Source organism: Thalassophryne amazonica, chromosome 16 (genome assembly GCF_902500255.1).
Source record: "Thalassophryne amazonica chromosome 16, fThaAma1.1, whole genome shotgun sequence".
NCBI lineage: Eukaryota > Metazoa > Chordata > Actinopteri > Batrachoidiformes > Batrachoididae > Thalassophryne > Thalassophryne amazonica.
The window spans coordinates 84,031,160-84,058,051 of NC_047118.1; the positions used below are offsets into that span (position 1 = coordinate 84,031,160).

Below are 26,892 nucleotides of genomic sequence, written 5' to 3' on the forward strand. Positions count from 1 at the left end.
CCATGCAAGATCTCACTTTGTGGGGTAAGGATGATTCTGAGAAAGCTCAGAACTACACAGGAGGACCTGGTCAATGACCTGAGGAGAGCTGGGACCACAGTCACAAAGATTACATTAGTACCACATGATGCTGTCATGGTTTAAAATCCTGCAGGGCAGCAAGGTCCCCCTGCTCAAGCCAGCACATGTCCAGGCCCATCTGAAGTTCAGCAGTGACCATCTGGATGATCCAGAGGAGGCATGGGAGAACGTCATGTGGTCAGATGAGACCAGAATAGAGCTTATTGGAATCAACTCCACTTACCATGTTTAGAGGATGAGAACAACCCCAAGAAAACCATCCCAACCGTGAAGCATGGGGGTGGAAACATCATACTCTGGGGGTGCTCTTCTGCAAAGGGGACAGGACGACTGCACCGTATTGAAGGGAGGATGGATGGGGTCATGTATTGCGAGATTTAGGCAAACAACCTCCTTCCCTCAGTAAGAGCATTGACGATGGGTCATGGCTGGGTCTTCCAGCATGACAATGACCCCAAACACACAGCCTAAAAATAACCCACAATAGGTGAAATCTGCGAAGTAGTCAGCGTTATTTTTTACAATTATTATAGACGTTTTAAGGCTGTAAAACCCCTCACTACACACTTTATACACTTTTCTCAAACAGGCATTAACATTTTCTCTCATGTGTAAACACTCTCAAAGTTCAAACCTTAGTAGACAAATAAGACCAACCTGTTTTCAGGCCCAAACATTTGTTTGAGAAATAAAAATAGAACGTTTTCCTATAAATAATTATGATGAATTTTACAACTAACGAATTTAATTTTAACGATCAACCGATGAGGTTGGACACATAAGAAATTATTAATAGTGACTGACCAGTATTTCAGAGTTCCTCTGATCGCGCCTCTTCATCCTGGTGCCGCTCTGCTGTCGCTCCTTTTTCCACTGAGTCACACCTCGGTGCAGGTGTCTTTTTCCGAGTGAAGAGCAGAGTTATGGGTAGTTGTTGGCACTCTTTTTTCTGCATGGCGCACAGCAACGCCGTGATGAAGCCTCACAGGACATGTTCTGGCATGTCCAGGCACAGCCACAATTTCTCGGATAATCACTCAATGGAAAAACCACCGACAGCTGTCTGAACGCCATCTCAAAGCCGTCCTGTGAGACCAAAACGGAGGTGGTTTTGTCTCGCTCCAGTAGCGAATCCATTGTGACGCGCGAAGCCTCCGCTCGGCTTTCCATGACAAAATCTCTTGTTAAAAGTGAAATCTGCCGGAAAATGGTTGATGTCCAGCTCTTGTGATAACCAGAGAAATGGCACACGATGGTCACGGATCCAGACAGCCATCCGTTTAGAAATGAAATGGTCGTTTAGCCTGTCGATGGCGGCTTCGGAGCGTGGCGCGCCCCACAGCCGCTGTGGGCCGTTCTTAAAGCGACAGTAACACTCCTTATTCTCTACCAAGCCCGTACCATTTTCACCGAAAGCCAGATAAATTTTTCTAATGGTTTCCAGCTGCCAGTCTCTAACAGTTTCTGAAAAAATTCTGATGGGAAAAAAAAGCCCAAATCATTCCGCCATTTCCTGACAATGAAAATCCGATGAGGGGGATGGACCACTCCTCACTCAAAGCCTGCTCACAGGCGAATGACGCAACCGACAGGCGTGGAAAAACTCACGCATGCGCACGAGGGTTCAAGCAATCACACGTGATTCAAATCCATATGGTTTTTGAAAAAAATAATAAGGTTGGATACTTTTCTAATAGACCTCATATACACTCAACAAAAATATAAACACAACACTTTTGGTTTTGCTCCCATTTTGTATGAGATGAACTCAAAGATCTAAAACTTTTTCCACATACACAATATCATATGGTAGAGAAATGAACATTCAATACGCGAGCAACAGCTCTGGTTGACATTCCTGCTGTCAGCATGCCAATTGCACGCTCCCTCAAATCTTGCGACATCTGTGGCATTGTGCTGTGTGATAAAACTGCACCTTTCAGAGTGGCCTTTTATTGTGGGCAGTCTAAGGCACACCTGTGCACTAATCATGGAGTCTAATCAGCATCTTGATATGGCACACCTGTGAGGTGGGATGTGTTATCTCAGCAAAGGAGAAGTGCTCACTATCACAGATTTAGACTGGTTTGTGAACAATATTTGAGGGAAATGATGATATTGTGTATGTGGAAAAAGTTTTAGATCTTTGAGTTCATCTCATACAAAATGGGAGCAAAACCAAAAGTGTTGCGTTTATATTTTTGTTGAGTGTATATAGCACCAAATAATTTGCACAATAACAAAAAAGTTGATCAGTTTGAACATTAAATATCTTGTCTTTGTGGTGTATTCAACTGAATATAGGTTGAAGAGGATTTGCAAATCATTGTATTCGGTTTTTATTTACATTTCACACAACATCCCAACTTCATTGGAACTGCGGTTGTATATTACATGCTCCATAAGGAAGTAGTCCACGGAATGTTTGCTGAAATAAAACCCATCAAATCGTGGGATAAGAAAACCATACATACACATACCAAAAAATGACTTTCAGTATTTGCAAGACTGTGTGTAAAATAGAAGTAAAATGCAACTGATATACTGTCTATGCTAACGTGCTTGTATGTATAATGTCCTGTCCCACAATGCACCGCGCGTGTTGTCCATGATGGAGTCTGTGGAAGTGGCCTCCATCATGAACCTGTGTCCTGTTCATGATGCTCTTTCAGACCCAGTTATCACACATGTCTATGAGACAAATATGTCGACGTGCATCGTGGAAACAACCGTATGCGCCACATAGTGTGTCGCCTGCGGTGAGTCCACCCATTTAAACATGTCAAGCAGAAAGGTTTCAGGTGAAGCCAGCAAGAATGTTGCCAGGTGAGATTTGATTCAGAACTTTCCTCTAGTCAAGGAAGTCAAACAGAATTTCCGAAGCCTGAGTTTGATGTCTGAGCAGGTGATGTGGGTGTGTCACATGATTTAACAGAGGGTAATGAGAGAGGCGTGTTTGTGTTTTAAAGTGGAGAGAGAGGAAGTTTATTTCTTTGAGACTAAACACTGAAGGAACACTGAAGGAACACTGATGGCTTTCTTCAACCCTCTGTGTGCAGCAGCTCTGCTGACTCTGCTGATCCAAGGTAAGACATCAGCTGACTGCAGCCGGGGTCACCTCATGAAGATAGATTTAACCTCCAAAAAACCCCCCAAAAAAACAACAACAACAAAAAAAACAACAAAGACCAGCTGTGTAGCACCTCAGCTTTGGATATGGAAAATAGCACAATTGTAAAACTGCATTAACAGTGTAACTCTGAATGATATTTTTGAAAGCCTCTCAGCCAGACTCATATCAGCATTAACTCTAATGAATAATAAGAAAATGAACCGTCACAGACACAGTGTGACTGACAGAACTGACACCAGCTTAACATCAACTGCTGTTCATCTACAATAGAAGCTCATCTTTACTTCAAATGTACACGATTATGAAAAACTTAAAAAGATCATCATAATCAACAGCAGCATCAGTTCATGGACAGAATCCGCCTCCCCAAATATTTCTATGACTTTTTTGCTGTAAACAGCGAGCAAGTGGCTGTGTGTATTTGGTGGAACATCACTGGATTCTTCTCCAGAGACGGTGGACACACACACACACACACACACGCGCGCCATCGGGCCGCTCCCCTGTTGGTTTGCTGTGCTGCCCGGTGGCTCTGGGGGCTGCCTTTCCTGGCCCCTGTGCCCTTCCGCTGCCCCTTTTCTCCTGGTTCCCCCGGGGCTCTGCTTCCTGGACCCATTTCCGTCATCGCTCGTGGCCGGCCGCGTGGCTTCTGACATGTCGGAGTGGTCCATGTCATATAGTAAGGTTCTGTACTCTTGTCTTGGCCCAACACACCAGCCACAGTAGTGATCGGATATTTAGCTGTGATCTGGGTCTCTGTGTGTGGATGGTTGCATGTTTGTGGCCGTCACCACAATTCGGTTTTTGGGTGCTCTTAAGGGGATTAACACTACGGTGTTCTGGATTAGGGTATGGATGCTCACTAATTAGACAACAGACTGTTGCTGTCACTGTTCATGTGTGGTTGTTTGTCCTGGGATGTTGTATGGTTGGGGCCCCGTCTCCTCGGTGTCTCACGTCCCAGTTATTGTCTTCACCACTTGTCTCTCGTTCTTGTCTGTCTTTGTGTTGTTTTGGTGGTCGGCCCTTCCTGATAGAAGTTGTCGGTTGGCTTTGAGTAGGATGTTGTAGGCTGATCAGTAAGGGCGGATGGGGGTCACACACACACCACATTCACTCACACACTACATACCTTCTGTCTTGCAAGAATAAATTGCACATATGTGTATTAATGTTCATAAATGGTTCTCACAGTGTGGCATTTACCATTATTATATATGCAGACAAGGAAAAAAACAGGAACATTCAGCAGCTGTTAACACAGACACATGCTGGTATTAGTTCAACCACAATGTGATTATTAAGAAGCTGATTTTATTCAGGACACCACAATTATAGAATTTTTTTTATCATCAACATTATAAAAAAGTTTTTTTTTTTTTTTTAAGGTGAAAGTCAGTAATATCCTTCATATATTTGAATTATTTATAAATATTTGGTATTAGCTTACTTTTTAACTTATGAAGTTTAATGCTCAGTTTCCTGAAGGCAGTAAAACCAGTTTTGGGACAGTCCAGTGTGATGCTACACAATGGAGATAAAGAAAGAACAGCAGCATGCAGATATCAGAGAAACTCACAGATATCTGGAGGAGGAAGGGCTGGATTTACTGTCATTAGACTCCAACATGTTTGGTAGACGCATTCAGTTGTTTGTCAGTTTTAGAGCCCTGAATATTTCACAGAAACAAAGATTAATAATATTATATTATGGTCCCTTTTTGTCGTCAACATTTAATTAACTTCATTTTAATTTACCTCATTTAAATTGTATTTGAAGCCATTTCTTGTTTGCTGTATCTTGCTGCCAGTGACTGACTTAGACAGACTGGACAAGCTTTATTTTTGATTATGAATAAGTTCCACACATTTTCATGTTCCAGGGATGAAAGTAGTGAAACACACAAAAAATCTGAAACCCAAAATTATTCCCCACCCCGGACATTTTGAATTCTAGAAGCTCTGAAATGCAATCTGGGACTATTCCAGACAATAAACTGCAGTGAATGCAGTACCCATTTTGGTGAGAAAAAAACATAACCTTCCTTATTCAAAATCACTCCTCTAGTAGTATTCTGCTCTTACTAGGATGCAGCAGTTTTCTAGTTTGGCAGATTGTTCTGGAGGAAATCACTGAAAAAAAGAACAAACTGAAAATATGGATTGACCAAAACAAATTGTCATTAAACTTAAATAAAACAAAAATAATGTTATTTGGGAACTGCAGAACAAATGAGCAAGTACAAATACAGATAGATGGGGTGTAAATTGAAAGGGTTAATGAAAATAAATTTCTTGGGGCAATAATAATAGATGAGAAAATCAGTTGGAAACCACACATCAAATAAAAACAAACCAAATTATCAAGAAGCATTTCGTTTTTTGTTTTTTTTTTAAGGAAAAATTGTTCTGCATCACAAATCACTCTGCACTTGTTTCTTTTGTTATGTTCAAAATAAACCCTCAAATAAATAGTTCAACAGTAAACATCCAGGAGTCACCAGGTAAGTTTAAGATGCTCACTGTGAGGATCACTGTGAAACAACAATATATAAATAAAAATAAACAATTACAAATTACAAATTACAATTTGCAATGCATTTGACTGTTTTACGTCAACAAACGCTGAGTCATTAATTATTATATGAGCGAAGTGTCGTGCAGCGGCGCAAAGCTCACTCATGGTACAGGGCGTCCTAAACAGAAAGTGCAAAAATTCAAGGCCACAGTAAAACAGGAAATGTTCAAATGTCCTGGATTGACAGACAAGATCCAATGGAATCTTACGGGAACTCAGTGGTAAGCTCACACTCAAACAGGAAGTGCCAAATTTAAAAAAAAAAAATTATTTACACCAGTGTATGATACACAACAAGTGAGGCAGTAATAAACATCTCAATAACATCACCAAAGCAGGCCGCACAAATAAAAAAATAAAGTGCAACACAACAAAAGAAAAAAAAAAAAAAACAATAGTATTGCAATTGTTATACAAGGGGTTATGCATTTGTATATCATAAATTTTTTCATATCTATTTGATTTAACACATTTTAGGGATTTTAGATACATTTCAAATTATATTAACCCCTTTGAAGTGGGGGGGGGGGGGGGGGGATTTGAGTAGTCTTTGTGTATAAAGAATTTGGCTAGACAGAGGACTAAATTATAACACAGTTCAATGTCCTTATTTTGAAGAAGGGTTCCAAAGGTTACAGTGTCTCTTGAAATGGGAGGAAGTGCCAAATTCTGTCACAGTAAAAAAGGAAATATTGAACACTTCCTGGCATGGGTGGAGCTAGAGTGGAGGCCAGGGTTTCACTGGACTCCTGAAAACTGACTGGGCATAGATGATTGACATGTCACGGCACCGCATGTCTGGTTGAAAGAGCTGCATTTTCAAATCAGTGAGTCACATTGACTGCTAGGTTCCTCCTGTCCAGTAGCTGGTGCTGTGTACCACAAAAAGTTCTAATCCATCTTAGTAGAAGAAGAAAAATGTTTGCTTCAGATTTGAACTGAACACGTTGTTTGAACTATGGACGTCTAATCAAATTTATATTGGTGAGTGACTGTATTTTATGTCAGAAATGAGGTCCAGGTTGTTAAAAGCAGCATTTCTCCTCTAATTCAGGTTGCCATGTCTGTCTGTTAGCTGTTTCAGAGTGCAAACATGTTTAAAATAACAGACAATAGTTGGTTCTCTGTTGGCTTATTAGTGCAGCAGATTACTGAAACAATCTTTCAAATGGTGATACAAGCACCAAATTCAGCACAAATACAGCTGGAGTAAAATTAATGGAGCAACTTTAACTTTTGACCCCTGTACAAACTGAAACTGACCTTTGTCACTATTCTCATCATTTATCATATCATTCAATGACATGGTGAGATGCTCACGAGCTTCGCTCATTCATGTCCGCGACATATGCATATTACTGAACACAAAGCACACAAATGTGCTGACAGGCGACAGCTTAATGCTAACTTTAACATTGAAAATGCCACAGACATGCTAACGTGTTAGCATTGCTCCGGTTTTTAAGTTATAAAATACATCTATCAACTGTTTCAGAAGACCATAACAGGTCAGTTTAACATAAAAAGGTAAATATTACTCACAAGACATATGCTCTTTAGGGTTTTAGTGGGGAAAAATGAAGAGAATGTGAAACAAAACCAACAGCTTTACTTCAAGGGCCCCTTGCTGCCCAACGAGATGCCTGATAGAAAAAAGTGGAAAGCCGCAAAAAAGCGGACATTTTTTCATCCCTGATGTTCACAGTACAAGGATTTCTTAGTGTCAAAGTGCCTCAAATATACTGCAGCAAACTTTAACTTTACTGCAGCAACTTTGCACACCTATCAAAGCTCATACGCCATTTGGCATGACCAAATTGGCAGGCATTTGCAAATAAACAGCATTAAAGACGATTATATCAACAATGGTTGTGAGTGCATGTACTGTTTGTTTTCAGCGGCGATCCAAAATGGCGGCCGTAACTAAGCGTAAGTGATGTAGGTCCGACCGTACCTATATAAAGCTGTGTGTGTGTGTGTGTGTGTGTGTGTGTGTGTGTGTGTGTGTGTGTGTGTGTGTGTGTGTGTGTGTGTGTGTGTGTGTGTGTGTGTGTGTGTGTGTGTGTGTGTTCGCTATGCACAGCCACCATGATTAAGCAATGTACACCAAACTTAGTATGGTGACTGGGGGCACCAAATGGGAGGTCACTGGGGCCCTTAGGTTAGCGCACGTGCGTGAACACACACACAAACACACACGGTCAGCACTATATACTACATCACGACCACCTCACTGGAGCCCTTATTTTGGCAGTTCACGTGGTACTCAGGTCAGGTACCAAACCATCACACTTTACTTACTACGTAGTAGCAGCTGCCTGAGTCTCAGTGTGCTGCAGGTTGATGAAGGTGATGAGCCTCAGTATGTTGCAGGTTGATGAAGGTGATTAGTCTCAGTATGCTGCAGGTTGATGAAGGTGATGAGTCTCAGTATGTTGCAGGTTGATGAAGGTGATTAGTCTCAGTGTGCTGCAGGTTGATGAAGGTGATGAGTCTCAGTGTGCTGCAGGTTGATGAAGGTGATTAGTCTCAGTTTGCTGCAGGTTGATGAAGGTGATGAGTCTCAGTTTGGTGCAGGTCGATGAAGGTGATGAGTCTCAGTCTGCTGCAGGTCGATGAAAGCGAAGAGTCTCAGTTCGCTGCAGGCTGATGAAGGTGATGAGTCTCAGTTTGCTGCAGGTTAACAAAGGTGATGAGTCTCAGTTTGCTGCAGGTTGACGAAGGTGATGAGTCTCAGTGTGCTGCAGGTTAATGAAGGTGATGAGTCTCAGTTTGCTGCAGGTCTATGAAGGTGATGAGTCTCAGTTTTCTGCAGGTTGACGAAGGTGATGAGTCTCAGTGTGCTGCAGGTTAATGAAGGTGATGAGTCTCAGTTTGCTGCAGGTTAATGAAGGTGATGAGTCTCAGTTTGCTGCAGGTTGACGAAGGTGATGAGTCTCAGTATGTTGCAGGTCGATGAAAGCGAAGAGTCTCAGTTTGCTGCAGGTTGATGAAGGTGATGAGTCTCAGTTTGCTGCAGGTTAACGAAGGTGATGAGTCTCAGTGTGCTGCAGGTTAACGAAGGTGATGAGTCTCAGTTTGCTGCAGGTTGACAAAGGTGATGAGTCTCAGTGTGCTGCAGGTTAACGAAGGTGATGAGTCTCAGTATGTTGCAGGTTGATGAAGGTGATTAGTCTCAGTTTTCTGCAGGTTGATGAAGGTGATGAGTCTCAGTTTGCTGCAGGTTAACGAAGGTGATGAGTCTCAGTGTGCTGCAGGTTAACGAAGGTGATGAGTCTCAGTGTGCTGCAGGTTAACGAAGGTGATGAGTCTCAGTTTGCTGCAGGTTGACGAAGGTGATGAGTCTCAGTGTGCTGCAGGTTAACGAAGGTGATGAGTCTCAGTGTGTTGCAGGTTGATGAAGGTGATTAGTCTCAGTTTTCTGCAGGTTGATGAAGGTGATGAGTCTCAGTTTGCTGCAGGTTAACGAAGGTGATGAGTCTCAGTATGTTGCAGGTTGATGAAGGTGATTAGTCTCAGTTTTCTGCAGGTTGACAAGGTGATGAGTCTCAGTGTGCTGCAGGTTAATGAAGGTGATGAGTCTCAGTTTGCTGCAGGTTGACGAAGGTGATGAGTCTCAGTATGTTGCAGGTTGATGAAGGTGATGAGTCTCAGTATGTTGCAGGTCGATGAAAGCGAAGAGTCTCAGTTTGCTGCAGGTTGATGAAGGTGATGAGTCTCAGTTTGCTGCAGGTTAACGAAGGTGATGAGTCTCAGTGTGCTGCAGGTTAACGAAGGTGATGAGTCTCAGTTTGCTGCAGGTTGACGAAGGTGATGAGTCTCAGTGTGCTGCAGGTTAACGAAGGTGATGAGTCTCAGTTTGCTGCAGGTTGACGAAGGTGATGAGTCTCAGTGTGCTGCAGGTTAACGAAGGTGATGAGTCTCAGTATGTTGCAGGTTGATGAAGGTGATGAGTCTCAGTTTGCTTCCAGCTAACATTATTTGGGGAGGGGGTGGCCTGGAAGTTCGAGAGGGGAGACTCGAGACCAGAGGATGAGGATTCTCTGTTCGATTACATGTTGTTGAGGATAATTGCAAGGACGTTTGGGAGGTCCTTAATACTCAAATTGCTTCCAGTGTGCAGTTTAGTAATTTGCATTTGAAAGGGCCAAGACGGTGCAGATTTTTTTTTGCAGCCACTGACTCCAGCAGGCGATTTCACTGATTGACATGACTTTGAGCAGATGGGCTGAGCTCATCAGTGAAATCTTGCCCTCTTGGCCCTTTCTGGATTGTCTTTGGACATCACTGGCATGGCAGCATGCTGACACCGTGTGTGTGTGAGAGACATCATTGTAAAGTGCTTAAAGCCTTGGACCCACCAAATAATAAAGCCATGAATTATGAGCCACGTATGGATTTGTCAGAAATTTCAGTGATTATTCATATCAAGATCCATGTATAAATCTATCACATATCCGCTACTAAGGTGACTCTAAGTACATCACATGTCACAGGTATCAGCCTCTAATGAGCCACGACTGACCTGTTATGTGTCGGACGCAGCTCGGAGAACCGACCAGCGTTTGAAGGACCCAGTATGAAATAAGCAGAGCACGGTACAAAGGCTAACTGAATTTAATACATAACAGTGATCATAATAATAATAAAAGGTGCGGTCTGGCGTGGTGCGCTCCCAGCAGCGCTAATGGTCCGGAGCCAGAAGCTGTTTCGGACCCAAGGACCCCGCCGACACCCCCCAGGTGGCCGCAACAACCGAGTCTGTGAAAGAAGGAACCATTATGTGAGTCCACACTCTACACACAGAACACTTAAAGGTGTACAAACAGCAAACACTTCCTGGCTTGATTACTGATCAGCTTCCAACCTGCAGGCATGGAACATCCTGTTCACAAATCACCACCGCAGTGGAAGCTGATACATGACTAACATACAGCTCAATACAATAAGGTGTGAGGGACACCACATTTACTGACTGTATAACTGTTAGTCACAAAATCCAACGTACCTCAGGAAGTGTGCTGACGAGCGTGAGACCTCACCCTCTCCTCTTTCACAGACCGTGCATCAAACCTGGACATTCTCAGCGTCCGCTGCTGATGAGATGGCTCCCAAGACGACGATCTCACCCGTCTGGTCACAAGGTCGAGTCTCTGGCAAATGCACACTGTGCACTTCAGTCTTAAATGCCAACATACTCCAATCCCTCCAGATGCACCTCAGCTGTGAGTCCTGACGAGTCGCAGGTGATCAGGGTGAAGTCCTAACAGCCTCAGCAACACAGCCACTCAGTCCCAAATGCATGCCACCTGGGAGGAAACAAAAGGCAAACAAACCAGCAGCCAGGCCCCCCCAGCCATACAACATGACCTGTCATTTGAGACCCGTCCAGCCTCGAATGGCTCGTGTGGCCACATGTCAATCCACATATGATCCATGTAACACAACATTGGTGCACGTTTAGGCATGGGTTTGGTCCAAACCGCCACCCCTCCCACACATGGTCCCTTCAAAGTGTGGGTTTTCAATTCACAGGACCCATTCAAGATGTTGTCACATTTTTTTAAACACTGTCCAAAAAAAATGCGGTCCAAAAAATGCAGTCTGCTGGTGTGCGCATCTGTGCATCAGGCTGCAGTTCACCTGTGTTCCAGAGTCACTAAATGCAGCAGTTCTGCGTGTGCACCCAGTGAAAGGTCGAAAAAATGATGAAGGAAAAAGAACTGCTGTGGAGAGGTTTCTCTGTGACCAAAAAAAAAAAGAAAAAAAAAAAGACACCCTTGAATTATATACACCTGCACCTGTGTGGATCACTCCCCCCACCTCAAAAAAAGCCACAACACAAAACACCTCCACAACCAGACAAGCTGGAACCGAACCACAGCTCATTCACAGTAAAATCACCTGTGTACGAGGTCTATTAGAAAAGTATCCGACCTTATTATTTTTTTCAAAAGCCATATGGATTTGATTCATATGTTTTTACGTCAGCCAAGCTTGAACCTTTGTGCGCATGCGTGAGTTTTTCCACGCCTGTCGGTTGCGTCATTCGCCAGTGAGCACGCCTTGTGGGAGGAGTGGTCCAGCCCCCTCGTCGGATTTTCATTGTCAGGAAATGGCGGAATGATTTGGGCTTTTTTTCCATCAGAATTTTTTCAGAAACTGTTAGAGACAGGCAGCTGGAAACCATTCGAAAAATTTATCTGGCTTTCGGTGAAAATTTTATGGGCTTCACAGAGAATAAGGAGTGTTACGACAGCTTTAAGGACTGCCCACAATGGCGCACGGCGTGCCGCACTCCGAGCCGCGATCGAGAGGCAGAAAACACCACATCATTTCTAAACGGATGGCTGTGTGGAGCCGGGACCATCGTGTGCAATTTCTCTGGTTATCACAAGAGCTGGACATCTGGCAGATTTCACTTTTAACAAGAGATTTTGTCATGGAAAGCCGCGCGGAGGCTTTGCGCGTCACGACCGATTCGCTGATTGAGCGAGACAAAGGAACACCTCTGTTTCGGAGTGCCAGGGGACAAGTTGGGACATGCCTATCTCGGCTTTTAATGCTTACCAGCCCAGTGAGTATAAGAGAAATTGTGGAGAGCTGATCATGTCTAACAGTTTCTGAAAAAATTCTGATGGAAAAAAAGCCCAAATCATTCCGCTATTTCCTGACAATGAAAATCCGCCGTGAGGGCTGGACCACTCCTCCCACAAGGCGTGCTCACAGGCGAATGACGCAACTGACAGGCGTGGAAAAACTCACGCATGCGCACGAAGGTTCAAGCTTGGCTGACGTAAAAACATATGAATCAAATCCATATGGTTTTTGAAAAAAATAATAAGGTCGTATACTTTTCTAATAGACCTCGCATGTTCTCCACCTCATGCAGCCCACGAGGGAGACACGAAAAAAGGGTCTTGCTGAAACAGTCCACTGTGATTCTAGAAGCGATTAGAGGCATTTTCAACATCCAAACTCACAGAAAATGATTAATCTGCTGCAAAATAATTATTTTATATACAGTGTCCAGCACACAAAGCAGATGGGACTGTCGCGACGAAGTGCGCGAGAGGGCGGAGCCAAAATAACCTGTCCAAAATAGCCAGTCTGCCAGGTGCTCGGATAATGGCCTTTTAACAGCCTCGTCCTCACCACAAACATGCCTCTATAATCCTCGTTTGTCCTCGTAGTGCCTCGTGCACAAACTGCCCCATGCTGTTGTTGCCAAATTTTGAACTTCTTGAAATTAGCTCCACGCTCAGAAATGAGCCTCATTAACCAAATATTCTGCCTCTAAGAGCCTCTCAGTGCCACTATTCTCCCACGGTTGTTGAATAACTGGACTCGTACCAAAAAAAAAAAAAAAAAACATGCTACGTGGCTCATTATTCAGCTTTCATTATTCGGTAGGACCAGGGCTTAAAGAATCTGAATCAGATGGAAAAGTGCTCCAGAAATGCATTCCAACCACTCCCGTGTCACTCCCACCATGACAATGGCGAACTTACATCTGTGGTCCACACTGTAAATGATAACATACAAATGAATTAAGTATGTTAAGTTAACCAAACTCAGTTTTCATCAACCTGATATGGACACTCATTTCAAATAAGTACAGTTGTATGCAAACGTTTGGGCACCCCTAATAATTTTCACGATTTTCCTTTATAAATCATTGGTTGTCTGGATCAGAAATTTCAGTTAAATATATCATATAGCAGATGAACACACTGATATTTGAGAAGTGAAATTAAGTTTTCTAGTATTTACAGAAAGTGCAATAATTATTTAAACAAAACTGGGCAGGTGCATAAATTTGGGCACCGTTGTCATTTTATTGATTTGAATACATTTAGCACTAATTAGTGGAAAACAAAATTGGTTTGGTAAGCTCATTGACCCTTGACCTCCTTACACAGGTGAGTCCAATCATGAGAAAGGGTATTTAAGGTGGCCATTTGCAAATGTTTCCCCTCTTTCCATCTCTTCTAATGAGTGTCAGCATGGGAGCCTCTAAACGACTCTCAGATGACCTGAAAACAAAGATTGTTCAACATCACAGTTTAGGGGAAGGATACAAAAAGCTATCTCAGAGATTTCAGCTGTCAGTTTCCACTGTGAGGAACATATTGAGAAAATGTAAGCCCGCAGGCACAGTACTAGTTAAAGCCCGAAGTGGCAGGCAAAGAAAAATCTCAGATAAGATGAAGCGAAGGATGGTGATACAGTCATAGTCAACCCATAGACTGCTCCAATGACCTACAACATGATCTTGCTGCAGATAGTGTCTGTACGTCGTTCAACTATACAGCGCACGTTACATTACAGCATTACAGCATCATTAGCATGATGATGCTGTAATGCAGAGGAAGCCTTTTCTGCATATACACCACAAACAGAGTCGCTTGAGGTATGCTAAAGCACATTTGGACAAGCCAGCTTCATTTTGGAATAAGGTGCTGTGGACTGATGAAGCTAAAATTGAGTTATTTGGACATAACAAGGGGTGGTATGCATGGCAGAAAAAGAAGACAGCATTCCAAGAAAAACACTTGCTACCTACAGTAAAATTTGGAGGTGGCTCCATCATGCTGTGTGGCTGTGTGGCCAGTGCAGGTACTGGGAATCTTGTTAAAGTTGAGGGTCACATGGATTCCAGTCAATATCAGCCGATTCTTGAGAACAATGTTCATGAATCAGTGACAAAGTTGAAGTTGCGCCAGGGCTGTCTTTCAACAAGAAAATGACCCTAAACACTGCTCAAAATCTACTAAGGCATTCTAAGTACAACATTCTGGAATGGCCATCTCAGTCCCTAGACCTGAATATTATTGAAAATCTGTGGTGTGATTTAAGCGGGCTGTCCATGCTCGGAAACCAACAAACCTGAGATGTTTTGTAAAGAAGAATGGTCCAAAATACCTTCAACCAGAATCCAGACTCTCATTGGAAGCAAAGGAAAGGGTTTAGAGGCTGTTATTTCTGCAAAAGGAGGATCTACTAAATATTGATGTATATTTTCTGTTGGGGTGCCCAAATTTATGCACCTGCCTAATTTTGTTTAAAGAATTATTGCACACTTTCTGTAAATCCTATAAGCTTCATTTCACTTCTCAAATATCACTGTGTTTGTCTGCTATATGATATATTTAACTGAAATTGCTCATCAAAACAACCAATGATTTATAAAGGAAAATCATAGAAATCATCAGGGGGGCCCAAACTTTTACATACAACTGTAAGTAGGACTATGAGATTGGAAGATGCTTAACTTGAGCACCAGTAGAGGCTCTTGCTTGCCTCTACTGGTGGTTGGCTCTCACTGCGGTATTGTATCACTTCCTGTTCCGGAGCACAGCGGTGTTTTTCTGTATCTGTTAGCTGTTTAATCTGCGCAGTTAGATTGATCTAGTTATCTAGATTACGATTTGTTTCACAGTGTAATCTTCACGTGCCTTAACTAAAGCACTCCTTCTGCTGAATCACCTCTAAATTATTTACACATTATTCACTTTGCGTGTTTTTAGGAATCCGCTAGCTTAGCGCAGCTACTAGCTCTTAGCCGATTTAGCATGGCGGCTTCTCCTGTCTCTCCCGCACTTTTCTGCTCTGGGTGTGAAATGTTTAGTTATTCCTCGGCCTCCTTTAGCAGTAATGGTACTTGTAATAAGTGTAGCTTATTCGTAGCTTTGGAGGCCAGGCTGGGCGAATTGGAGACTCGGCTCCGCACCGTGGAAAATTCTACAGCTAGCCAGGCCCCTGTAGTCGGTGCGGACCAAGGTAGCTTAGCCGCCGTTAGTTCCCCCCTGGCAGATCCCGAGCAGCCGGGAAAGCAGGCCGACTGGGTGACTGTGAGGAGGAAGCGTAGTTCTAAACAGAAGCCCCGTGTACACCCCCAACCCGTTCACATTTCTAACCGTTTTTCCCCACTCGACGACACACCCGCTGAGGATCAAACTCTGGTTATTGGCGACTCTGTTTTGAGAAATGTGAATTTAGCGACACCAGCAACCATAGTCAATTGTCTTCCGGGGGCCAGAGCAGGCAACATTGAAGGAAATTTGAAACTGCTGGCTAAGGCTAAGCGTAAATTTGGTAAGATTGTAATTCACGTCGGCAGTAATGACACCCGGTTACGCCAATCGGAGGTCACTAAAATTAACATTGAATCGGTGTGTAACTTTGCAAAAACAATGTCGGACTCTGTAGTTTTCTCTGGGCCCCTCCCCAATCGGACCGGGAGTGACATGTTTAGCCGCATGTTCTCCTTGAATTGCTGGCTGTCTGAGTGGTGTCCAAAAAATGAGGTGGGCTTCATAGATAATTGGCAAAGCTTCTGGGGAAAACCTGGTCTTGTTAGGAGAGACGGCATCCATCCCACTTTGGATGGAGCAGCTCTCATTTCTAGAAATCTGGCCAATTTTCTTAAATCCTCCAAACCGTGACTATCCAGGGTTGGGACCAGGAAGCAGAGTTGTAGTCTTACACACCTCTCTGCAGCTTCTCTCCCCCTGCCATCCCCTCATTACCCCATCCCTGTAGAGACGGTGCCTGCTCCCAGACCACCAACAACCAGCAAAAATCTATTTAAGCATAAAAATTCAAAAAGAAAAAATAATATAGCACCTTCAACTGCACCACAGACTAAAACAGTTAAATGTGGTCTATTAAACATTAGGTCTCTCTCTTCTAAGTCCCTGTTGGTAAATGATATAATAATTGATCAACATATTGATTTATTCTGCCTTACAGAAACCTGGTTACAGCAGGATGAATATGTTAGTTTAAATGAGTCAACACCCCCGAGTCACATTAACTGTCAGAATGCTCGTAGCACGGGCCGGGGCGGAGGATTAGCAGCAATCTTCCATTCCAGCTTATTACTTAATCAAAAACCCAGACAGAGCTTTAATTCATTTGAAAGCTTGACTCTTAGTCTTGTCCATCCAAATTGGAAGTCCCCAAAACCAGTTTTATTTGTTATTATCTATCGTCCACCTGGTCGTTACTGTGAGTTTCTCTGTGAATTTTCAGACCTTTTGTCTGACTTAGTGCTTAGCTCAGATAAGATAATTATAGTGGGCGATTTTAACATCCACACAGATGCTGAGAATGACAGCCTCAACACTGCATTTAATCTATTATTAGACTCAAATGGCTTTGCTCAAAATGTAAATGAGTCCACCCACCACTTTAATCATATCTTAGATCTTGTTCTGACTTATGGTATGGAAATAGAAGACTTAACAGTATTCCCTGAAAACTCCCTTCTGTCTGATCATTTCTTAATAACATTTACATTTACTCTGATGGACTACCCAGCAGTGGGGAATAAGTTTCATTACACTAGAAGTCTTTCAGAAAGCGCTGTAACTAGGTTTAAGGATATGATTCCTTCTTTATGTTCTCTAATGCCATATAACAACACAGTGCAGAGTAGCTACCTAAACTCTGTGAGTGAGATAGAGTATCTCGTCAATAGTTTTACATCCTCATTGAAGACAACTTTGGATGCTGTAGCTCCTCTGAAAAAGAGAGCTTTAAATCAGAAGTGCCTGACTCCGTGGTATAACTCACAAACTCGTAGCTTAAAGCAGATAACCCGTAAGTTGGAGAGGAAATGGCGTCTCACTAATTTAGAAGATCTTCACTTAGCCTGGAAAAAGAGTCTGTTGCTCTATAAAAAAGCCCTCCGTAAAGCTAGGACATCTTTCTACTCATCACTAATTGAAGAAAATAAGAACAACCCCAGGTTTCTTTTCAGCACTGTAGCCAGGCTGACAAAGAGTCAGAGCTCTATTGAGCTGAGTATTCCATTAACTTTAACTAGTAATGACTTCATGACTTTCTTTGCTAACAAAATTTTAACTATTAGAGAAAAAATTACTCATAACCATCCCAAAGATGTATCGTTATCTTGGTTAGACTCTTTCTCTCCGATTGTTCTGTCTGAGTTATTTTCATTAGTTACTTCATCCAAACCGTCAACATGTTTATTAGACCCCATTCCTACCAGGCTGCTCAAGGAAGCCCTACCATTATTTAATGCTTCAATCTTAAATATGATCAATCTATCTTTGTTAGTTGGCTATGTACCACAGGCTTTTAAGGTGGCAGCAATTAAACCATTACTTAAAAAGCCAACACTTGACCCAGCTATCTTAGCTAATTATAGGCCAATCTCCAACCTTCCTTTTCTCTCAAAAATTCTTGAAAGGGTAGTTGTAAAACAGCTAACTGATCATCTGCAGAGGAATGGTCTATTTGAAGAGTTTCAGTCAGGGTTTAGAATTCATCATAGTACAGAAACAGCATTAGTGAAGGTTACAAATGATCTTCTTATGGCCTCGGACAGTGGACTCATCTCTGTGCTTGTTCTGTTAGACCTAAGTGCTGCTTTTGATACTGTTGACAATAAAATTTTATTACAGAGATTAGAGCATGCCATAGGTATTAAAGGCACTGCGCTGCGGTGGTTTGAATCATATTTGTCTAATAGATTACAATTTGTTCATGTAAATGGGGAATCTTCTTCACAGACTAAAGTTAATTATGGAGTTCCACAAGGTTCTGTGCTAGGACCAATTTTATTCACGTTATACATGCTTCCCTTAGGCAGTATTATTAGACGGTATTGCTTAAATTTTCATTGTTACGCAGATGATACCCAGCTTTATCTATCCATGAAGCCAGAGGACACACACCAATTAGCTAAACTGCAGGATTGTCTTACAGACATAAAAACATGGATGACCTCTAATTTCCTGCTTTTAAACTCAGATAAAACTGAAGTTATTGTACTTGGCCCCACAAATCTTAGAAACATGGTGTCTAACCAGATCCTTACTCTGGATGGCATTACCCTGACCTCTAGTAATACTGTGAGAAATCTTGGAGTCATTTTTGATCAGGATATGTCATTCAAAGCGCATATTAAACAAATATGTAGGACTGCTTTTTTGCATTTACGCAATATCTCTAAAATTAGAAAGGTCTTGTCTCAGAGTGATGCTGAAAAACTAATTCATGCATTTATTTCCTCTAGGCTGGACTATTGTAATTCATTATTATCAGGTTGTCCTAAACGTTCCCTAAAAAGCCTTCAGTTAATTCAAAATGCTGCAGCTAGAGTACTAACGGGGACTAGAAGGAGAGAGCATATCTCACCCATATTGGCCTCTCTTCATTGGCTTCCTGTTAATTCTAGAATAGAATTTAAAATTCTTCTTCTTACTTATAAGGTTTGAATAATCAGGTCCCATCTTATCTTAGGGACCTCGTAGTACCATATCACCCCAATAGAGTGCTTCGCTCTCAGACTGCAGGCTTACTTGTAGTTCCTAGGGTTTGTAAGAGTAGAATGGGAGGCAGAGCCTTCAGCTTTCAGGCTCCTCTCCTGTGGAACCAGCTCCCAATTCAGATCAGGGAGACAGACACCCTCTCTACTTTTAAGATTAGGCTTAAAACTTTCCTTTTTGCTAAAGCTTATAGTTAGGGCTGGATCAGGTGACCCTGAACCATCACTTAGTTATGCTGCTATAGACGTAGACTGCTGGGGGGGTTCCCATGATGCACTGTTTCTTTCTCTTTTTGCTCTGTATGCACCACTCTGCATTTAATCATTAGTGATCAATCTCTGCTCCCCTCCACAGCATGTCTTTTCCTGGTTCTCTCCCTCAGCCCCAACCAGTCCCAGCAGAAGACTGCCCCTCCCTGAGCCTGGTTCTGCTGGAGGTTTCTTCCTGTTAAAAGGGAGTTTTTCCTTCCCACTGTAGCCAAGTGCTTGCTCACAGGGGGTCGTTTTGACCGTTGGGGTTTTACATAATTATTGTATTATTACCTTATATTGTATGGCCTTGCCTTACAATATAAGGCGCCTTGGGGCAACTGTTTGTTGTGATTTGGCGCTATATAAAAAAAAAAAATTTATTGAAAATTGATTGAATTGAAAAGAATACAGTGATCCCTCGCTATAGTGCGGTTCACCTTTCGCGGCCTCGCAGTTTCGTGGATTTCTTTAGTCCAATTTTGCATGCTTTATTTTTTTATAGTGCATTGTGTTCTGCGTGTCTGTTTATAAGAATCTTCTCGCCCAGAAGAAAAAAGAGCACCAACAACTACCCATAACTGTGTTCTTCACTCGGAAAAAGACACCTGCAGCGTGGTTTGACTCAGTGGAAAAAGGCGCGGTGTCAGGACAAAGAGGCGCGATCAGAGGAACTGTGAAATACTGGTCAGTCACTATTAATAATTTCTTATGTGTCCAACCTCGTAGGTTGATCGTTAAAATTAAATTAGTTAGTTCTAAAAGCCATCATATTTATAGGAAAACATTCTATTTTTATTTCTCAAACAAATGTTTGGGCCTGAAAACAGGTTGGTCTTATTTTTCTACTAAGGTTTGAACTTTGAGAGTGTTTACACATGAGAGAAAAGTGAGAAAATGTTAATGCCTGATTGAGAAAAGTGTATAAAGTGGTTTTACAGGGTTTTTACAGCTTTAAAACGTCTATAATAATTGTAAAAAATAACGTTGACTACGTCATGAACTTCGCTTTTTGTGGGCTATTTTTAGAACATAACTCCTGCGATAAACGAGGGACCACTGTAACGCTTTTTTGATTATACTACAAAACAATTAATACGACGGCCGCTTTTGACGCTCTGTTGGCATGCGTCGTGATTGGTGGAGTTCTTTTTCTTTGCCGTCTTCCTGGCTTCCATGTCGTAAAACGAGGGTGTGTCTGAAGCAGAGTCTGAATATTTATGGACGTGTTTATTATAATTACGATTGTTTTCACCCGCCGCATTTATCAAGGTCACGTCGGGCATACGCTGGTATGGGCAGGTGCGCACTGCTTGATACATGTCACGGCAACTTTGGTGTGCTTCAAATTTACACCGTAAATTTACGCCAAAAGTGCACAACGTTGATACATGAGGCCCAATGAATGGATGGAAAAATACTACAGTTCTGCAGCCTTTCCAATATACTGTATACCTTAGCTCAGTTAACTTTTAGTAGTCTATTAAAAAAACTTTGAACACATAAAAAATACAATTTGTACGATCTGATTTCTTACAAATACCTAAAAAGTGAATCCCTTTGGCTTCTCCAGTCAGGTCTGCAGTCAGGGTCACCACAGCAGATCTGGCACAACTTTTACATCGGATGCCCTTCCTGATGTATCTCCACATGGATAATGGGCAGGGGTGGATTTGAACCAGGAACCTGTGGAAGCAAACACACTACCCATTGGTCCACCACACCCACTGCAAACAACCACCTAAATCTGTTCAGAAAACAAGGCTAAAATGAATCATGCTATTGTCTAATTCTAATTCATGTTTTTCCCTCTTATCATACAGTTTCCCAGTCTGTGTTTGATGTTTTTCTGTCTAAATAAATTGAACTGAGAAGAAAACTGTCACATATTCTAAGTCAATTTACACTGGATTCATGTTTGAAGATGTTTCTTTTTTCTGTTTTTCAGGATCTCATGCACAAATAGGAGGTAAGTTTCTGGTCCCACTTTTCTCCTATTTTTCCACAAGTTCCAAAAAGAATAAAGGAAATAAAGGAACCTGTTGGACTGGGGTTGGACTGAAGTGTCAATTCAGCACTTTACATGCACCTTGTTCAAAAACTGTATCAGGTAACATACAGTTAAGTTTACATTACACGTAGATTTGGTCTGCAATTAAAACATCCAAAGCATCCACTGACTTAACTAGAGCACCGCACTCATAGAGCTCAAACCTCCACCAAAATATCGATCAAATAGGCTTTTCAACGTTAATATCAAATATCCGCTAATACGAAATATGGATCAGATGCAGATCAAGCTTTGTCTGTTCACTGAGAGTGCCACTTTGCACCTCATTGTCACAAATGAGAATGATTGAGGTATAATAATATAATGATTGAGGGTGATTGAGATATAATGCAAAATGTATGCCAAATGGCCGAATATGCCAAATGTATACCGTCTAATTATTATTAGACGGTATTGCTTAAATTTTCATTGTTACGCAGATGATACCCAGCTTTATCTATCCATGAAGCCAGAGGACACACACCAATTAGCTAAACTGCAGGATTGTCTTACAGACATAAAGACATGGATGACCTCTAATTTCCTGCTTTTAAACTCAGATAAAACTGAAGTTATTGTACTTGGCCCCACAAATCTTAGAAACATGGTGTCTAATCAGATCCTTACTCTGGATGACATTACCCTGACCTCTAGTAATACTGTAAGAAATCTTGGAGTCATTTTTGATCAGGATATGTCATTCAAAGCGCATATTAAACAAATATGTAGGACTGCTTTTTTGCATTTACGCAATATCTCTAAAATTAGAAAGGTCTTGTCTCAGAGTGATGCTGAAAAACTAATTCATGCATTTATTTCCTCTAGGCTGGACTATTGTAATTCATTATTATCAGGTTGTCCTAAAAGTTCCCTAAAAAGCCTTCAGTTAATTCAAAATGCTGCAGCTAGAGTACTAACGGGGACTAGAAGGAGAGAGCATATCTCACCCATATTGGCCTCTCTTCATTGGCTTCCTGTTAATTCTAGAATAGAATTTAAAATTCTTCTTCTTACTTATAAGGTTTTGAATAATCAGGTCCCATCTTATCTTAGGGACCTCGTAGTACCATATTACCCCATTAGAGCGCTTCGCTCTCAGACTGCAGGCTTACTTGTAGTTCCTAGGGTTTGTAAGAGTAGAATGGGAGGCAGAGCCTTCAGCTTTCAGGCTCCTCTCCTGTGGAACCAGCTCCCAATTCAGATCAGGGAGACAGACACCCTCTCTACTTTTAAGATTAGGCTTAAAACTTTCCTTTTTGCTAAAGCTTATAGTTAGGGTTGGATCAGGTGACCCTGAACCATCCCTTAGTTATGCTGCTATAGACTTAGACTGCTGGGGGGTTCCCATGATGCACTGTTTCTTTTTATTCACCTCTTTTTTCTCTGTATGCACCACTCTGCATTTAATCATTAGTTATTGATCTCTGCTCCCCTCCACAGCATGTCTTTTTCCTGGTTCTCTCCCTCAGCCCCAACCAGTCCCAGCAGAAGACTGCCCCTCCCTGAGCCTGGTTCTGCTGGAGGTTTCTTCCTGTTAAAAGGGGGTTTTTCCTTCCCACTGTCGCCAAGTGCTTGCTCATAGGGGGTCGTTTTGACCGTTGGGGTTTTTCTGTGATTATTGTATGGCTTTTGCCTTGCAATATGAAGCGCCTTGGGGCAACTGTTTGTTGTGATTTGGCGCTATATAAATTAAATTGATTTGATTTGATTTGATGGGCTTTTCAATATTAAATTCAAATATCCACAAAATCCACAATCTGGATGAGATATGGATCAAACTTTCTCAGGTGATACTGAGTGCCAGTCTGCACCTCACTTACAAATATGAGAGTGATTGGGGCAGGATTAAAATATAATGTAAAACATGCATTCAATGTTTTTTTCAGTGTTAAATTTAAATGGCCATAAAATCTGTAATCCGGATCAAACTCAGGTGATAAAAGATACCACCCTACATAATGCTTTCAAATATTATAGAAATGTGATCTTTTTTGAAATTTTGAAGTTATGAATTTTTGAAAATTCATTCAATGTTCAAGATAAGGATTTTTCCAATTTTCCAAGATTTTTCCTGACTTTGACCTTTGACTTTGGCAAACCTTAACTATCAAGATGTGAATCTTCAGTAAAACTTTTGTAACAAAATATGAAAAATTGTCTTGTTGAAAGGTCTTGAAATATTCTTGATGTGGGACAAGTGAAGAAATATATTTCTTAAAATATAAACATGAAAACATGAAACAGTTTAAAAAATTTAACAAAAAAATGTTATTTAAAGTTGAATATTTTCTTGAAACTGTGTAGCGTTATTTGTTAAAAATAAAAATTGATTGAGCAAATTATAAATAAAAAGTGTTTGCTCAGCTTGACTGAGTGATTCTGTAGCTACAGGCTAAAAGGCTAACCTAATGTTAGCCAGTCATAAGCTTTCAGCAGTGCACTAGCATCATATTTTATTTTTAATTACTCTCACCTCCAGTGGTGGGCACAGATAACCAAAAAATTAACTTCAATAACAGATAACTGAAAAATTATCTTTGATAAAGATAAACCGATAAACCACCCAAAAATGTATCGGAAGTTACAGATAATCGATAACCAATAAATTCCGGTGTTGTCTATAGGACATTTGCAGTTACTAAACAGCTGAAATTGATTTTTAACACGATCGCTTTTGAAAGCATCAACAGCAGTAAAAGACTTAAAGAATAAGCAAGAATGTTTGACCATGCTGCCCCCTGCAGGAAGCAGCACAGACAAATTCTGACAGCACCCACAAAATCAACTCTTAACTAATCATAATCATTTTTCTTTCAACATTCTGCTCCTGCTGGAACACTCTCACCACAGAAGCACACCAAGAGCAGCCATAAGGCCAACTCCTTATCGATTTCAACACTCCGGTCAGGCGGAGGTCTTGAAAAATAAAGTCATACTAACTTATGGTTTTTTGAAAATACTGATAGAATAACTCCATTAATGTCAATTCTGTCATTTGTATAAAGTTAAAATATAACATATATCTTTTAATGTTGAATAAGGCACTAATTCTGAGGTTTTGTAACAAACACAGACTGCAAAGCATTTTGGGTAAAAGTGCTAAACAGTGATTGGTTCAGTAATCCATTATGTAAACCAACACGTTAATGTGACGTGTGTCATGTGTTGGTTTAAAGATAAATGTGCTCTTGTAAAATATTCCATTTTTATTTGTAAAAACAGGCATTTTTACAGCGCCCTGGAAGTGTCATCGCAATTGCATGTTTTAAAACTTTTATGATGTTGTTAAACGTGCACTCAATATTAGTATTAAGTAAGTAAATTTATTTATATAGTGCCTTTCACAGACATAAGGCCATGTACACACGCTTTAAAATGAAAACATATATCTGATATTTTCACTTTATAAACTTCAGACATGACAATAATTTTAAATAACTTGTCTAAAATGAGTGGTTAAAATTTGAACCATAAGTTAAACATGTATGCCTCTGGATGACTTGGTGACATTGCGATTACATTAGTATGGTGTTAAAGGAAATTACTTTTTTTTTGGTCACCAGTTCTCCTTTGCTTACAGACGATAGATTGGTTTCTGTTTGCAGAGGGTAGAACAACATGCCTATTAGGAAACTTTTAACAGGTGGGTCTCAACAGCTTTAGCAGTTTTAAAAATGTTTTTCACTGTTCAGCTTAGTTTAGTACATTATCGGTCTAAAAGTTATCGGATGGTAATTCATCGGAAGATAATTAGTCCGATGATGGTTTTCAAATTTATCTAAAAACATAATCCAATAATGAAAAACATTATCTTCGATAATTATCTGTTATCGGATTATCGGAAGTGTGCCCACCACTGCTCACCTCAGACAAATTTGCAGAAGATCCGTTGCTCAAATTGTGTGCGTGTATGTATATATCCAAAACTGAAGAATTTTGGATTGAGTAGGTCTGCTTGATAATACCCACTGCTGTGTCGCACTTGCCAGCTGCATGCGTGCCATCTTGAAGCAAAAATCACGACAATAACAGAAAGTTTTTGCCACAAGGTGGCCTTTCATTCCAAAAAAAAAACAAAAAACACAGACCTATAGACACTGCCATTCTGTATGCTTTCACCAAATTTCAAGTCAATCAGATGAAAAATACGCCAAATTTAAGGTGAACAAACGAACAAACAAACATATAAACAAAGAAACCAAGAGAGCAACAGTGTTGTTGAACGACTTTAACAAAACTACAGACAGGTGCTAAAACATTGGTGGAGGTAATAACAGACGTCACAGACAAAGGATCACGAAGGACTAAACATATTAGACGGGTAAAAAATAAAACAAGACAAAGATCTCCAGGGCTCATCAAAATATTAAATGTCTGTTAAATAACAATAAAAAAAAGTTAAAGCTGCCCACTCACTCACTCACTCACTCACTCACTCACTCACTGCTTCAAAATGAGCTTGTGTAATAATTGTGTATTTTTCAACAGGCTGTTCAGCAGTGTGACAGCAGCTGGACAAAAAGTGTTTTCATAGTGTTTGATTTTATATCTTGGCATTAAAACCTTCCAGAGGGAAGAAGCTCAAACTCACTGTGCCAAAGTTGCAGTTTGTCATTTAAAATGGCGTTGGCAGTCCGCTGTAACTGCCTGTACAGAGACGCCACCATCGGCTGGGACTCACCAGTCAGTTTAAAAGACCTTTTCACAATTTGGTGCAGAGAATTCTTGTTTCTTTACAGACAGACCATCAACCATGAGATCAAAGAAAATGAATACACTGATTCTATGTTTTTTCATAGAATCAGTTTGATAAAATACAGCCGTGTGGAAGTCGAACAGTTTCCTCAGATTGTACAGTCACTGGTGCTGCATTTTACACACCGTTTTCTTCAAAACTCACTTGAGTCAGTGACATGAACAACCCAGTCTCACAACATGTCGTGATTCAGGAGCATGAAATGTTCATGATATTGTCATGAAAAGCGCCTCATTTTTGTCACGGCAGCACAAATTCATTCTCATTCATTCTGTGATGACTGCACAAAATTAAAAGAGAAGTGGGGGGGTGGGGTGTGTTGGGGATGGTTAAGGTTAACGTTGGGGATGGCAGTAGGGTGAAGCTGAGCAGACACTGTACGATTATTTTCAATCATTGTACTCGGCTCCAGCTCAAACTGTACAACAACACCGCACGGTGTAAAAGTTCAGAGCGCACGATTTATGTTCTCACACTATAGAGGGTTTTCATGTGACGTATCGGTCACGTCATTTTGTGTCCCGCACCCATTCTGGATTATGACGTGGTGGCCGCTGTGATACACTACGTGCATTTGGCGAAGCTTCAACGTCAGTGTGAAGAAGCCTCACGGCACTGTGGCGCTGAGAGAGATCCGCCGCTACCAGAAATCCACTGCTCCCAGAATTTTATTTTATTTTATTTGGCAATAAAATTATATAAGAATACATAAAAATACTACCGAGGATAACACAAGAATTCTTCCA

The 26,892-nt window shown here is 41.2% G+C and overlaps 1 protein-coding gene across 1 annotated transcript in view; it reads left to right on the forward strand.

Moving 5' to 3' along the window:
- The first annotated feature begins 3,060 nt into the window (after positions 1–3,060).
- Positions 3,061–26,892, forward strand: part of LOC117528659 (transmembrane protease serine 9-like) — a 68,632-nt gene continuing 44,800 nt past the window's right edge. The window contains exons 1-2 of the mRNA XM_034191288.1: positions 3,061–3,167; positions 21,289–21,309. Of these exons, the coding sequence (XP_034047179.1) occupies positions 3,113–3,167; positions 21,289–21,309 (76 nt within the window). The 5' untranslated portion in view covers positions 3,061–3,112. The remainder of the gene's footprint in view (positions 3,168–21,288; positions 21,310–26,892) is intronic.